Source organism: Scyliorhinus canicula, chromosome 14, assembly GCF_902713615.1.
Source record: "Scyliorhinus canicula chromosome 14, sScyCan1.1, whole genome shotgun sequence".
Taxonomy (NCBI): domain Eukaryota; kingdom Metazoa; phylum Chordata; class Chondrichthyes; order Carcharhiniformes; family Scyliorhinidae; genus Scyliorhinus; species Scyliorhinus canicula.
The window spans coordinates 103191734-103208866 of NC_052159.1; the positions used below are offsets into that span (position 1 = coordinate 103191734).

At 44.0% G+C, this 17133-nt stretch overlaps 1 protein-coding gene across 4 annotated transcripts in view; it reads left to right on the forward strand.

Moving 5' to 3' along the window:
* LOC119977295 (protein diaphanous homolog 3-like) overlaps window positions 1-17133 on the forward strand; it is a 729004-nt gene that overhangs the window by 548274 nt on the left and 163597 nt on the right. For all 4 annotated transcript variants that reach the window (XM_038818049.1, XM_038818051.1, XM_038818050.1 and 1 more), the window contains exon 23: window positions 1378-1502. In XM_038818049.1, the coding sequence (XP_038673977.1) occupies window positions 1378-1502 (125 nt within the window). The remainder of the gene's footprint in view (window positions 1-1377; window positions 1503-17133) is intronic.

Here is a 17133-nt window from a genome sequence, read left to right on the forward strand (position 1 = left end):
GAGAACAGCACACACGAACATACCAAAAAAACACAAACATAAAATAAAATAACTGTTAGGGTAAAAATGATCTGTTTGAGCTGCACGCAGAAAAATACTTTTCACTGTACCTGGCTACACGTGACAATAAACAAATCCAATCTAATTCTAATTTTCCTCAACTTTACTAATTCATTTTGCATCTTTTCCTAGCTTATATAGCTTGGGCAGCATGGTAGCAGTGGCTAGCACTGTGACTTCACATCGCCAGGGTCCTAGGTTCGAATTTTCGCTGGGTCACTGTCTGTGCGGAGTCTGCACGTTCTCCCCGTGTCTGCGTGGGTTTCCTCCGGGTGCTCCGGTTAACCCCCATAGTCCAAAGACGTGCAAGTTAGATGGATTGGCCATGCTAAATTGCCGTTAGTGTCCAAATAGGTTAGGAGGGGTTATGGGGATAGGGTGGAAGTGAGGGCTTAAGTGGGTCGGTGCAGACCCGAGGGGCCGAATGGCCTCCTTCTGCACTGTATGTTCTATATTCTATATCAATTTAAAATGCAAGTTCCTTTTCCAGCCTCCTCTTGCCGTCGGGTGTCCTCGAAGAATTGTGTCCCTTCATCAGGGAGTTCCTCCAAGTAGGTCTCTTCTGATTAAGAGTCTCCAGGTGTTGACATTGGTGATACAGTTCAAAGTATGAAATACAGATTGGCAACCGCCATGTGTGCGGTTAAAGATGTGACTCTAGGATCGGGCTCATCAGCCATACAAGATCGCACAGGATCCATGACCAGTAATACAGAGTTTCTTGGGTGGACAATCATACTTGTCAGTGAGCGATCACCAAAGAAGAGAGGGAGTGGACAAACTGCATTTTAAATTGATATAAGCTCGGAAAATGTGTTAGTAAATGTTGAGGAAAATTGGAATGTTTAACAAGGTGAAATACAGTTGACAAACTAAATATTTAAATGTTTTGTACATTATAATGTTTTAGCTGTTTGATAATTTTATAGTTAGTATGCATGGTCATAAAGTTGTCCCTGATGTTTCAGTGGTTTCAATATGATACGGATGATCAGTTCAGTGTCTCAGTCTATCAGCTGCAAACAAACTCGAATGGTTGTCCAAAGGAGATTGGACTTTCTCTCACTCGCCTAGCTGTTTTTAAGGGTTAAGGTATGCAAGGGTTAAGTTATGCCGCAGCACTGATGTGAGCACCATGGCATATTCACAAAAATCGCTTTTTCTACAATCTGGGTGTAAGTCACATTGGTTATACTCGTTGCACAATTTTGAAAATATAATTGAATTTGTCACTGCAATAAGTGAAACAGCTGACTTTATTTTTCCCATATCTTGCAGGTTAAAAGGTTTAATATTCGTATTGTCTTCCTTTTGTAGTATGTGCAGAAAACTTGGAGAAAAACCTTAAGCAGATGGAGAAACAGCTTCAACAGCTTGAAAAGGATTTGGAAACTTTTCCTCCACCAGAGGACCGACATGATAAGTTTGTGACCAAGATGTCCATATCCTTCCTGGCAGCTGCACAGCTCATGGAGCAGTATTTAGTTAAGTCTTACATACGTTTATATTTTTTTGAGTGCATCAGTGAAGCTGCTGCTTCATCACTGATGTTAATAATTTTCAAAAGCTGAGGGCCTTCATATGTGAGTGAATGAAGGAATGAATCATATAGTATTATAATATTAGAGTCATAGAATAGCTCAGAAAGAAGCCCTCCACCCCATTGTGTATGTGCCGGCTATCAAGCACCGATGTATTCTAATCCCATTTTCCAGCACTTGGACCATAGCCTTGTATGCTATGGCATTTCAAGTGCTCATCTAAATGCTTCTTAAATGTTGTGAGGGTTCCTACCTCTACCATTCTTTCAAGCAGTGAGCTCCGTAAAATAATCAGCTCACAAGAGGTTTATTTTAGAATTCAAATTTAACCATTTACCATAGTGAGATTCAAACCTGGAACCTCAGAACATTCCTCTAAGTTTGTGATTTACCAGTTCAGTGGCCTACACCACTAGGCCACGGGGGGACTATTACAAAGTAATTTTAAACATAGATTTAACCACCGAATAATGGTGATTCTAATTGGTCTAAATATGATTTACAGACAAAGTATGTTTCAAAACTAATTTCATTTTAAGCGTCGAATGTTGTATAAGGCTTATTTCATAGATGACATAAATGACATATACAAGTACCACAAAAGTGGAGGAAATCTTGTGGATAGCTTATAATCGTGAGATCAACCTATACAGTTTATTGATGCCTGGACCTGTCCACGTTTCTTCAGCATTAAAGAGAATGGACCCAAAGGTCAAAATCTTACAAAAACTATTTTATCTTCACACAATGATTTTATCTTCACACATATGAACATAATGAAAGAGGGGCCAAAAGTAGGTTATTCACCTCATTGAGCCTGCTCCACAATTCAATTGGGTCATCACTGATCTGTTTGTGTTTCGAATTCCACATTCCCATTCACCCTGATGACCTTTGATTCCCTTACCTAACAAAAATCTACCCATATCCACCTTAAAAATATTCAGTGACCCTGCCCCACCAGTGCCTTGAGGTAGAGAATTCCAAAGGTGCATAAATCTCTGAGAGAAAAACTCCTAATCTCTGTCCTAAAAGGGTGACTACAAATTTTAGAACAGTACTCTCAAGTTCTGAATTCACCCCCCTTCTCAAAACCTTTCAGGTCTTAATGAATAAGTCATCCCTCACTCTTCTGAATTTGAGTGGAAACAAGCCCAATCTGCCCATCCTATCCTGATAAGACATAGAAACAGAGAAAATAGGTGCAGGAGTAGGCCATTCCGCCCTTTGAGCCTGCACCACCATTCATCGGGGATTTATCTCGATTTAATCCCATCAAATTCCCAGTACAAATTTCTGGCTGATCATGAAAATTCAGTATCCCACTCCCACATTCTCTCCATACCCCTTGATCCTTTTAGCCACAAGGGCCACGTAGAGCTCCCTCTTGAGTATATCCAACAAATTTGTCCCAACGACATTCTGTGGTCGAGAATTCCACAAGTTCATAACTCTCTGAGAGAAAATGTTCCTCCTCTTCTCAGTTCTGAATGCCTTACTCCTTATTCTTAGGCTGTGACCCCTCGTTCTGGATGTCCCCAACATCGGGAACATTCTTCCCGCATTTAGCCTGTCCAGTCCCATCAGAATTTTATATGTTTCTAGAAGATCCCCTCTCATTCTTCTAAACTCCAGTGAGTACAAGCCCAGTCGATCCAGTCTTTCTTCATATGTCAGTCCTGCCATCCCGGGAATTAGTCCAGTTAATCTTCGTTGGACACCCTCAATAGCAAGAATTTTCCTTCCTCAAACTAGGGTACCAAAACTGGACGCAATACTCGAGGTGTGGCCACACCTGTATAACTGCAGCAAGACATCCCTACTCCTATACTCAAACCCTCTTTCAATGAAGGCCTGCATGCCGTTAGCTTTCCTCACTGCCTGCTGTACCGGCATTCCAACCTTCAGCGACTGGTCCATCATGACATCCAGATCTTGTTGCACTTCCCCTTTTCCTAAACTGCCACCATTCATATAATAATCTGCCTTCCTGTTTTTGTCACCAAAGTGAATAATCTCACATTTACCCACATTATATTTCAGTTGCCAAGTATTTGCACACTCAGCCAGCCTGTCTAAGTCACCCTGTTGCCTCTTTACATCCTGCTCATAGCACACACTGCCACCTAGTTTAGTGTTGTCTGCAAATTTGGAGATATTGCATGCAATTCCTTCGTCCAAATCATTAATATATATTGTGAACAGCTGGGGTCCCAGCACGGATCCCTGCGGTACCCCACTAGTCACTGCCTGCCACTCTGGAAAGGACCCGTTTATTCCCACTCTCTGCTTCTTGTCTGCCAACCAGTTCTCTATCCACATCAATACATTACCCCAATACTATGAGGTTTATTTTTTCTCATTAATCTCTTGTGTGGGACCATGTTAAAAGCCTTTTGAAAGTCCAGAGATACAATATCCACTGGTTCAACCTTATCCACTCTATTGGTCACATCCTCAAAACATTCCAGAAGATTTGTCAAGCAAGATTTCTCTTCAGTGAATACATGCTGACGAGGACCGATCCTATCCCCGCTTTCCAAATGCTTAGTTATTTCATCCTGAATAATTGACTCCAGCATTTCCCCACCACCAATGTCAGGCTAACCGTCTATAATTCCCCGTATTTCTCTCCCTCCTTTTTTAAAAAGGATTACATTAGCTACCCTCAATCCATTGGAATTCTTCCAGAGTCTATAGAATACTGGAAAATAATCACCAATGCGTCCAATATTTCGAGGGCCACTTTCTTAAGTATTCTGGGATGCAGAGCACCGGGCCCTGGGGATTTATCGAGTTTTAATCCCATAAATTTCTCCAATACAATACTAATAAGGATTTCCTTCAATTTCTCCTTCAGGCCAGACCCTTTGTCCCCGAGTATTTCCGGAAGGTTATTTGTGTCCTCCTTAGTGACGATAGATCCAATGTATTTGTTCAAGTGGTCTGCTACCTCTTTGTTGTCCATTATCTATTCACCTGATTCTAACAGTAATTAGACATTTGTCTTCACTGGTCTTTTTCTCGTCACATATCTATAGAAGCTTTCACTGTCGGTTTTCATGTTTTCTGCAATCTTATTCTTGTATTCTATTTTCCCCTTCCAAATTAAACCCTTTGTCCTCGTCTGCTGAATTTTTAATTTCTCCCAGTGCTCCAGCTTGCTGCTTTTTCTGGCCAATTTATATGCTTCCTCTTTAGCTTTAACACTACCCTTGATTTCCCTTGTTAGCCATCGTTGAGCCATCCCCATCTTCCTCTTCTGCCAGGCAGTGATATAATATTGTTGAAGATAATCCATGTGTTCTTTAAATGTCTGCCATTGCTTATCTACCATGAACCCCTTCAGTGTCTTTTGCCAGCTTATCCTAGGCAATGCATGTCTCATACTATCAAAGTTAGTTTTCTTTAAGTTCAGGACTCTGGTCTCAGATTTAATTGTGTCACTCTCTATCTTAATGAAGAATCCTACCATATTATGGTTACTCTTCCCGAAAGGATCTTGCACCACAACGTTGTTAATTAATCCTCTCTTATTGCACAATACCCAGTCTAGGATGGCCTACTCTCGAGTTGGTTCCTCGACATATTGGTCGGGAAAACTATCCCAGGAAATCCTTCTCCATCAGTTTGATTAGCCCAATCAATAGACAGATTGAAGTCACCTATAATGTCTGCTTAACCGTTACTGCACGTGTCTCTAATTTCCTGTTTGATGCCATCCCCAACCTCACAACTACTGTTTGGTGGTCTGTGCACAACTCCCACTACGTTTTATGCCCTTTGGGGTTCTGCAGCTCCATCCACACAGATTCCTCATCGTCCAGGCTAAGGTCCTTCCTTACTTTTGTGTTAATCTCCTCTTTAACCAACAACACTACAATACCTCCCCTTCCTTTCCTTCTGTCCTGACTATTGAATGCCACTGGATGTTGAGTTTTCATCCTTGGTCACCCTGGAGCCAGGTCTCCGTGATCCCAATTACATCACATCTGTTAATGATTGTCAGCGCAGTAAATTCATCGACCTTATTACAAATGCTCCTCGCATTGAGAGACACGACCTTCAGGCTTGTTTTTTTTTACATTTATTGCCCTTTTAGAATAATGACATAATGTGGCCCTTTTTGATTTTTGTCTTTGGTTTCTCTGCCTTCCCCTTTTCCTTTTGCCTTTTATTTCTGTCCCCACCTCACTTCCCTCCGACATCCTGCATTGGTTCCCATCGCCCTGCCATATTAGTTCAAACCCTCCCCAACAGCACTAGCAAACACTCTCCCTAGGACATTGGTTCCGATTTTGCCCAGGTGCAGACCTTCTGGTTTGTACTGGTCCCACTTCCTCCAGAATCAGTTCCAATGTCCCAAGCATTTGAATCCGTCCCTCTTGCACCTTCACTCAAGCCACATATTCATCTTAGCTACCCTGCCATTTCTACTCTGACTAGCACGTGACACTGGTAGCAATCGTGAGATTACTACCTTTTGAGGTCCTGCTTTTTAATTTAACTCCTAACTCCCTAAATTCAAGTTGTAGGACCTCATCCCATTTTTTTCCTATATCGTTGGTGCCTATATGCACCATGACAACTGGCTGCTCAACCTCCCTCTCCAGAATGCCCTGCAGCTACTCCAAGACACCCTTGACCCTTGCACCAGGGAGAAAACACACCACCCTGTAATCATAGAAACACCTATTTATTCCCCTTACGATTGAATCCCCTATCACTATAGCTCTGCCACTATTTTTCCTGCACTCCTGTGAAGCAGAGCAAGCCACGGTGCCATGAACCTGGCTGCTCTGCCTTCCCCGGTGAGCCATCTTCCCTCAACAGTATCCAAAACGGTATATCTGTTTTCGAGGGAGATGACTGCAGGAGGTCCCTGCAATATGTTCCTACTCTTCCTCTATTTGGCGGTCACCCATTCCCTATCTTCCTCAGTAATTTTATCTACGGTGTGACCAATTTAGTGAACATGCTATCCACGAGTTCCTCAGCATCGCAGAGGCTACAAAGTGAATCCACCAGCAGCTGCAGAGCCATCAAGCAGTAATGGCAGGAGCTGCAGTTGGACACACTTGCTGCACATAAAGGAGTCAGGGACACCGGAAGGGCCCCTGAATTCACACATCGCACAGGAGGAGTATGACATGGGTCTGGGACTCCTGCCATGTCTTAACCCTTATGTTAATTTTACAATAATGCCAAGAGAGAATAAGAGAAAAGAAAATAGAAAAAAACATAAAGACTATCCAGTCACCAGCCAGTCACTTACCTGCTAATTGTGATGTCACAGTTTTACAATCTGTTCATTCGAGGTATCAATCGAATAAACCTCCCCTGAACCACCACCAGTGCATTTATATCCTTCCTTAAATAAGGAGACCTCAATGGCGAGATCTAATTTCAGGATATTCCCCACATCTCCCCAGCGGCATAATGAGGTACACGCCCTTGGGAACCTCATTTCCATATATTTTGATAAATTTAAAGGGCTTCTTAGCCACGTGATCCCCTTTCACTGAATATTCATACATGTTGGCGAGGTTTTACACCAGGTTTATAAAAATGGGAATCTGTCAAGGGTAAGCCACTGGGTGTGCCAAGGTATACATAGCCCAGGGAGCGATGGACATGCCCTGGCACAGGTTGCGGGGTCAGTGCCAGGTTGGCAGTGTCAGGGGTGGGTCTCTGGGGAGCCCCATGGGCAGAGGAGGGGTTCTACTTATGTGTGTTTAGGGGACGGGCTGGTGCTTATGAGTAGGTTGGGGGAAGTGGGTTGCTCCAATACTTTTGTGATGAATGTAGGAATTTCAGATATATTGTATTATAAGTAGTTGGTGAAGTAAGGGTTAAAAACCTGGGTTTGGTAGTTGGTGTGTTAGAGTCTTAGGTTGAAATACAACAAAGCTTTTAGGAGCCAGAGGTGCATTAATCATCATGCTTGGGCTAATGCAGTTTTATTTCAATTCGGGGTATTCGCTGGCGAGTTAATTAGTTTTCAGCTTGGTGAGATGATGTCATTGCTGGGTGTAAATAACGCTTTTTAAGAAAGCGTTTTCAGTTTCTTTCTGCTCTGGGTGAAGCGGGGACCGGAAGTCAGGTTTTGCGCTCTGCAGTTTAGTTAAAAAGAGACTGACAGTCTTTAAAGCAGTGCAGACTTGTCTGAAGACAAGGGGGAGCAGAAACAAGCCAGTTGAAGTAGCTTTTGAAGACATACAACCAGAATTTCTGACAGGAGTCGGTTCTTTTCTGTAAAGCAGTGTCAAAAGATGTCTTTCTCAAAAAGTAACTCTGTAAAGCAAGTACTCCTCAGTGTCATTGATATTTAAGGTGGATTGAGAACTGAGGTATTTTCTTGTTATTTAAGTGGGAATAAAGATAGCAATTATGGGTATAGTATTCATTGTATTGAGTAGTATTGTTCAACAGATAATTGTAAGCTATTTTAATACTGTGTAGGTAATCATGTTAGTTTTAATAAACCATACCCCTATTTCTTCATGCAATCACTCCTGGACCAAAGTATCCTTTCCTCATAGTCTAATAAAATTAAAATAAAATATTGGGTTTCTGTCCAGTATCCTAAGGGTCTAGTCTGGAATTATTACAGGGTGGGCGAGGAGAGGCCCTGATACTTGTTTTGTTGTTGGGTGGGGGAGGGGTTGGAGAACCCATGGTATTTGGAGGATTGTCCCAATGCTTGTTGGGGGGCACGTATATTCCCAGTGCTGAGCGGAGCGCACTTTAAAGATTGTGTCCTGATCTCTGTGGAGTCGGCCTTGCCGGCGAGGCCCCCTTACCACCAGAATGACGGCGTAAACCATGCTCCCCAGATTTTCAGTGCACTGAGTGCCAGAAAATGTGGTCTAAAAATTCAGCTGCGCATCTAGAGAGGCACATGCTTGTTTTCAGTCAGGACCTGACCCGCTGACAAATGTTGGGATAATTTCACCCGGGGTCTAACCAGTGCCCCTTATGATTGAAGAATGACACCTTACTTTTATGCTCCATTTCTCTCGTAATAAATGATAGCATTCGATTTGCCTTCTTAATTCCTTGTTGTACCTGTATACTAACCTTTTGTGACTCATGCACTAGACCACCTAGATCCTGCTGCGCCTCGGAATCTGTACATACCGCATAGAAATATACACCACAACCGCACACCACACACACACACATCACACACAACACTCCTACCAGGCATACCATGCATACACACCACACTCACAAAGTGGAAGCATATTATAAAATATTTATCGAAAACCATTATATGCATGCACCTGTACAATTTAATAATACCGTACTGGAATTAAGGAATGTTACGATCTCTATAGAGGCCAATAATTTTTTTAAACAATCAATCTTACAGTTAAAAGCTGAAAGAATGGGACGTTGAGTTTTTGTTTTAAAAAGTTTGTGGTCGCAAATAACTAAAAATACCTTTGACTGAGCATTTTAAAATTTTTGTAGGCAACTTGTACTTTGAATTACAGAACATAACATTCATCCGCTACGCTTAACGCACATCACACTCCCCATGAGTTTCAGCCCTTATAGCAAATAGTCTACTGTTGCTTCCAGCTTCCAAATGGTTCCCAAATTCCCACTTTGCTGAGTAGTAACTTTGAATGGCCATTAATGTTTTCACAGAGTTTCTTAAATCCACTATTACCAGTAAAGCTAGTATGGGCGACACGGTAGCACAGTTGTTAGTACTGTTGCTTCAGAGTTCCAGGGTCCCAGGTTTGATTCCCGGATTGGGTCACTGTCTGTGGAATCTGCACATTCTCCCTGTGTCTGCGTGGGTTTCCTTTGGGAACTCCGGTTTCCTCCCACAAGTCCTGAAAGATGTGCTGTTAGGTAATTTGGACACTCTGAATTCTCCCTCTGTGTACCCATGCAGGCGCTGGAATGGCGCTGGTGATTAGGGGTTTTGCACAGTAACTTCATTATAGTGTTAATATAAGCCTACTTACAATAACAAATATAAATAAAGCTTTCCCAATGATTATTAAATCTCCAGGAAGCTTTAGATGGCTGTAGGGTGTGCCTGATCAACTAAAGACCGTCCCCTTCCTGCAGCCCGCTGTGGTAGCTACATACTACTGCTGACTGAGATATTAATTCATTTGTCGGGGGGAGCCTGTGATCTGAACTGAAAAATGGCTTTCTCGGCATTCTTTCCCCATGGCAACGTGAAACACATTAACCTTGGATTCATGTGGAAATGTGTATTAGCTATTCTTGACCTCAACTCCCTTTCGTCTTAAAAGTAAGTGGACAATTTACAGCACAACCGTTTACAACCCAATACCTATAACACCTTTTTGGGCCTTTTAGAGAAGTCTACTCATTGTAAACTCAGAAACTGCTGCTGTTGCCTCCAAGCGTAAATACCTTTCACCTTCTTCTCAGTAAAACAATGCAAGTCTTCCTTCGATCGCTCGCAATCAAACCACCCAGGTTTACAGTTGGGCAGATAGCAGGACAGGTCACATGATCACCTTCATTTACCCTACATTTAAAACTACAGTCCCAAAATATATTCATCTGATAAACCTCAGAATTGTAGCTGTAACAATCATAAAAAGTTGCAGCTCAATAAAGAATTAATTTCAGTTCAATTCCGTTTCCTATAGATGAAGTGATGTAACGTAAACAATTTATGTAGCAAATTACACTGATGTTTTGTAACTGCTGAGGAGCGTGCTCTTTAAATTAGTAATATTCAGATCAGTGGGTCAACGCTATTTAACTAAAACTTATCCCAAAAAACTGTTCTCTGATTGAAATAGACAAGAAAAGTTAACTGTAAGGCAACTTAACCAACAGAACTCAAAACAAAATCAGAAAAGGAAAAAGATGACTAGTTTAGTGAAATAATTCATTATCCTTAGAACAGTGGCTTCCTCTGATCAGGCCGAACTACTTTTGTCACAGTGCACATTGCAGATTGGTAGCCACGAAATGTAATGTGATCTGCAGCTGCATTTGGTTAAGTATTAATTGCCATAATGTAGTCATATTTAATACTTTAGGAAATATTGAATGTGATATGATCATATATTAGCTAATTTCACACAAGGCAATCAATGTGAAACATCAATTAAAATGTAATTTACTTCATTTATTATGAACTGAACAACTTATTTGCTTTAAATTAAAATAGACAGAAAACAAGAGAAAGAAGCAGTCGCAAGTTCCATTGTTATGAATTGATAGGGTTTTTTAAAAATATATTTTTATTAAGAAAGGCTTTTTCAAATAAAATTCCTTCTCAACCATATTCAAACAACAATGACAGTATTTCAACACCCATAGCCCCCAAACCCAAAAAGAGCAAAAACCAAATCCCCCCACCCCGATTTTCCCCGCCCCCAACATCTGACGGGTGACCAGCTTCCTGAAGTCGGAAATGAACGGCTGCCACCTTAGAGCCCCTCTGTCGACCCTCTCAGGATATACTTTGTTTTTTCTAAATGCAAGAACTCCACCAGGCAACCTAACCACACCGTGGCACTGAGCAGGACCGAAGACGTTCATCTAAACAACAGTCATCTTTGGGCTGTTAGCAAGGCAAAGGCGAGAGCATCTGCCTTCACCCCCGTCTGCAGCTCTGGTAAATTTGAAACCCCAAAGATAGCCACCAAAGGGCTAGGCTCCAACTCAACCCCAAGCATTCCCGACATGATACTGAAGAAGGAGACTGTTATAACCTGCCTGCTTACCATTGGCTGGGGACTAATGACAATCCCACAATCCTATGGGAGTATGAGCTTCCCCAATGAGGGGGGTGGAGAAATCATTAGCAGACTCCCTGCATAAATAGAGCTGGCCAGTTTGGATCCAGCAGAGAGAGAGAGGAGTGAGCAGCAAGGGAAGTTGCTGCTGTTGTATATATATATATATTATTGTAAATAAATGTTATTTCTTTGTATTCTGATTGTGCTGGATTCTTCGTGGCTCTCACAAAAGAGACCCAAAAGGTCATAAGTTTAGAACAAGACTAGAATATGTGCGTTTGTGCGCCGTACCCCGAGAACACCGCTCACACCTATCATCTACTTCCGAGAAGAACCGACTCATCGTGCCCTGGTGAGATGAGCCCTATGCAGCACTTTAAACTGATTTACGCTGAACCTAGAGCACGAGGAGGTGGAGTTGACTCAATGTAGAGCCCCGTTCCACATTCCCGCTCTCAATTCAAACACCTGACCCAGCTCTCCTTCTCACTTCCTTCTAACCTCATCCAATGGAACCTGTTCCATTGACACGAAGTGACTATAAATGTCCAATATCTTCCCTTCACCTACATCCATCACCGAAGGGCGGCACGGTGGTGCAGTGGTTAGCACTGCTGCCTCACGGCGCCAAGAACCTGGGTTCTATCCTGGCCCCGGGGTCACTGTCCGTGTGGAGTTTGCACATTCTCCCTGTATCTGCGTGGGTCTCACCCCCACAACCCAAAAATGTGCAAGATGGGTGGATTGGCCACACTAAATTGCCTCTTAATTGGAAAAAATAAGAACTGGATTTATGTTAAAAAAAAAATGTTTTTAAATCCATCGCTGAAAGAACCCTATCCATTAACGAGGGTGGAGGTGCCATGGGGAAGGAAGAAATTTCTTGCATACAAGGGTTGAAGGTTGTGATTTATTTTTAATTCGTTCATGTGATGTGGGCGTCGCTGGCTTGGCCAGCATTTATTGCCAATCTCTTATGAGGGCATTTCAGAGTCAATCACATTGAGTCTGAAGTCACATGAAGGCTTTTTTATTGATTGGGCAAAACATGTGACATTAGGTGAACACAGATGGGGGTGCTACCTGTTCAGGAATTTCAGATGTATTCTATTATAGCTGTTTGGTGCCGTAAGGGTTAAAAACTTGGGATGAAATGTGTTTGACTGCTTTGTCATGCTTTAAATCCTTGGTTTGAAAGATTGGGAGCCGGATTCTCCGACCCCCCCCGGCAGGTCGGCGAATCGCCGGGGGTGCGGCGTAAATCCCGCACGGCCGCCTCGCGATATTCTCCAGCTCCCCCAAAAATCCCATCGATGTGAATCGTGCCGCGCGCCTCGGAGAATGTTGAGGACCGGTGCGGTGCAATGGACCTCGGGGCCGCCCCAATTCTCAGGGCCGAATGGGCCGACCGCCGGCGTAAATCAAACCACCTATTTAAAGGCGTCAATCAGTCACGCTGGTTGACGCAGGCCAGAGCGGAGGTAGAGGTCGGTGTGGGGCGGCCGCCGGAAAAGTGACGGCACGGCCGCAGGTGGTTTTGGAGGGTCGCAGGAGCCGTTGGAGTGCGCGTGCCGGGGGGGGGGGGGGGGGGGGGGGGGGGAGGAGCTGGGGGGAGGATGTGAAAGTGGAGGATCTGGGGGGGGAGGGGCTGGGGAGGAGACGAGGGGCTGAGGTGGAGAGGGGGGGCTGGGGAGGAGAGGGGGGATTGGGGAGGGTGCATGCCGGGATGGGGGTGTCAGCCTGGCCATGTGCCAGCTGGCAACAGTCGCGACCATGCAGCCCAGTGGGTGGTCTCACTTGGTGCAGGCAGTGGGGGGTCTCACTTGGCGCTGCGCGGCGGGCGGCCATTTTTCCGTGTCTCGGGGTGGGGGATGTCTTTTGTGCAATGACGGCTCGCTTGTCCGTGACGGGTGACGCCGTCACGAATGGCGTCACGCCGCTACTAGCCCATTCCCGGCTGGAGAATTCACGACGTTTCGGGGGGCCCGACGCCAGAGTGATTCGCGCCGTTTTTGCCGCCGGGTTCGGGGCATCGCGCCGATTCACAGAGAATCCCGCTCTGGGAGCCTGGGGTGAATTCTCTGTGGAGTTAATTAGATTTCAGCTTGGTAAAATGATGTCATTGCTGGGTAGAGCTAAGGTATCAGGGATTTTGCAGAAATCAGGTCTGATCTAATCTCAATGAAGCTGTGTCCAGCTTTGAAGCAGTTCGCGCTCTGCAGTTCGGTTAAAAGAGATTAAGAGTTATCACTGGCTTTGTTTGGGCGGGCAAGAACCTGCGAGTAAGGAAGGTAATGTTTGAGCTGAGTCAGGGAGAGGGTGGGCTGGCGCTGTCAAAATGTAGCAACTATTACTGGGCGGCGAATATAGCCATGATCAGGAAGTGGGTGGTGCGGGGAGGGTCGGCATGGGAGCGTATGGAGGCGGCTTCATGCAAGGGCACCAGTTTGGGGGTGTTGGTAACTGCGCCTCTGCCGTTCCCGCCGGCACGCTACTCCACCAGCCCCGTGGTGGTAGTGGCACTGAGAGTCTGGGGGCAATGTAGTAGGCATGTGGGAGCAGATGGAGCGTCAGTTTAGTCTCCAATCTATAATAATCACCGGTATGCCCTGGGAAGTATGGATGAGCGGGTGCCGGAGAGCAGGGATTGAGAGGATGGGGGATATGGGGAAGGGGATAGGGAGGGCTTTCCGAGTTCGAGGGCGCTGGAGGACAAGTTTGGATTGGCAAGGGGAAACAAATTCAGGTACCTGCAGGTGCGGGACTTCCTATGTAGACAGGTTTCAACCTTCCCGTTCCTACCACTGAGGGAGATTCAGGACAGGGTAGTTTCCAGAGGGTGGGGAGGAGAAGGGAGCATCTCTGACATTTACAACGAACTTATGAGGTCAGAGGAGACGCAGACTGAGGAGCTGAAGCGCAAATGAGAGGAGAAGCTGGGAGGAAAGATAGAGGATGGTCTAGGGGCGGACGGTTTAAGTAGAGTCAACATGTGCACAACATGTGCCAGGCTCAGCCTGATACAATTCAAGGTCGTTCATCGAGCTCACATGACAGTGACCCGGATGAGCAGATTCTTTGGGGTGGAAGGCAGGTGTTCAAAATGTGCGGGAGGGCCAGCGGGCCATGTCCACATGTGCTGGACATGTCAGAAGCTTAGGGGATTTTGACAGGGGTTTGCAGATGTCATATCCACGGTGTTAAAAACAAGGGTGGCACCGAGTCCAGAGGTGGCGATTTTCGGGGTGTCGGATGATCCGGGTATCCAGGAGGAGAAAGAGGCAGACGTTCTGGCCTTTGCTTCCTCGGCAGCCCAAAGACGGATACTACTAGCTTGGAGGGACTCAAAGCCCCCGAAGTCGGAGACCTGGCCATCTGACATGGCTAGCTTTCTCTGTCTGAAGAAAATTAAGTTCGCCATGAGAGTGTCAATGTTCGGGTTCGCCTGGAGGTGGCAACCGTTCATCGACTTCTTTGTGGAAAATTAATCAGCAGAAGTTAATTTAGCTTGAATAGGGGGTTAATAAAGGTGAAACCTGTAAGGGAGGGAGATGGCTTTTGCACTATGTTTATAGATTCATGTACATCGTTTATTTTGTTGTTGTAAAACCAAAATACCTCAATAAAATGTTTACCAAAAAAAAGAGATTAACAGTCTTTAAAGTAGTGCAGGCTTGTCTGAGAACAAGGAGGAGACGAAACAAGCTGAGAAATAGCTTCTGAAAACATACAGCCAGAGTTTCTGCATTGGCCTGACAGGAGTCAGATCTTGTCTTTCAAGAGATCTCTTTCTCTAAAAAATGAGCTGGATTCTCCATCCAGCCGTGCCAGATTTCTGGTTCAGCACGCTGGCGAGATGCTCCGTTTTGCCGGCTGGTCAATGGGGTATCCCATTGTGGCGCAGCTCCACACCGTCAGGAAACCACCGGGCTGCCGGCAAAGCAGAGCTTTTCTTTCTTATTTTTTTAGTTGGACTAGAGAAAGTAATTAAAGGCTTTGTATTCACTTAATTGAATAATATTGTTTTTTTTTTAATTTAGAGTACCCAATTATTATTTTTTTCCAATTAAGGGGCAATTTAGCGTCGTCAATCCACCTAACCTGCACATCTTTGGGTTCTGGGAGTTTAATCCACGCAGACACGGGGGATTGTCGCCGGGATTCGAACCCAAGTCCTCGGTGCCGTAGGCAGCAGTGCTAAGCACTGTGCCACGTGCTGCCCTTGAATAATATTGTTTAGAGGTAATTGTAAGTTATTTTCTGGTGTTATGTTAGAAATTTTAATACTGTGTTAGTAATAAAGTTTGTTTTAATATGCCATATCCCTATTTCTTCGTGCAATCACTCCTGGAGTGAGGTATTCTTTCCTCATAGTCTTGCAAAACTAAAATAAAATATTTGAGCTTCTGTCCAGTTTCCTAGTCACTGTTGGGGTCTGGTCTGGGATTGTAATATATGGGTAAGAGCAATACGTCTGCTGGCAACTTTCATTCACTGTGACATTCATAGAGAAGCATTAGCTGCAAAGAAAATGCCTGCTGATCTAATGACCATTTTGGAAGAAACAATTAAATCAGTTAATTTTATGAAGGCCCGTCCACTGAATTCACAAACATTTGTAGCTATGTGTGATGAGATGGCAATGATCAGCATCAACTACTTCTGCACATTGACATCCACTGGTTCTCCCGAGAAAAGGTACTCACGTCTTTTCGAGTTGCATGATGAAGTGACAAGTTTTTACTTGATTCAAAGGTTGAACTCTGACAATGCTTCAGTGATTTTCAGTGGCTTGCCAAATTGGCATATCTGGCAGATATTTTTGACCACTTAAATAGATTAATTCTGAGTCTTCATGGAAAATCTGTGACAATTTTTCATGAGCCGGACAAAATGGAAGCAATGATCAAGAAAATAGAGCTGTGGGCCAAATATCTTGAGCAGTCAAATTACGACTTGTTTGCAGATCTGCAGATGTTTTGGTCACAGCAGAAATGCAGCTTCCAAACAATGTGAAGCAAGGCATCAGAGAGCACCTGCAAAGTTTGAAAGCATAGCTATGCGAGTGCCTGCTTGTTACTGACGCAAAGTTCAACTGGAACTCATCCTTTTTTAACCTTGTTGATGGCATCCTTGCAGGTCTGACCGAGAGAGAGAGGAAGCAAGGCAGCCTTGTGGAACTCTCTGAGATGCTGCTTTAAAGCTGGATTTGCCTCAGAACTACTTGACTGACGTTTGGCTTTCAGTTGCCTCAGAATACCCAGAACTGTTCCACAGGCAGTAAAGTTTTTGATGTCTTATCCTGCAACTTACCTTTGCGAAACAGGATTTTCAGGGATTATCGCATTGAAGACCAAATATCAGAATACTTAACATTGAACCAGATCTCTCAGATTGATCCCTGGAACCTTACATCCAGCGTTTGACATCTGTGAAACAACACAAACCTTCTTATTAATAAGTATGCATTATTTTTTTCCAGTGGTAGGCCTATTTCAGGTGTATGTGCTGTGATAAGTGCAATGTATTTGTGAGTGTGCACCATCAACTATTAGAAATAGCTGCCTTTTTTATATCCCTCTTGATATATTAGGTAAGTTGAACTAACAATGAGGTGCCAATCAATTGGTCCACTTTGTCCTCAATCATGTCAAATTTCTTGAGTGTTGTAGGAACTGCACTCATCCAGGCAAGCGGAGAGTAATCCACCAGACTCCTAACTTGTGCCTTGTTTGATTTGATTTGATTTATTATTGTCATATGAATTAGTATACAGTGAAAAG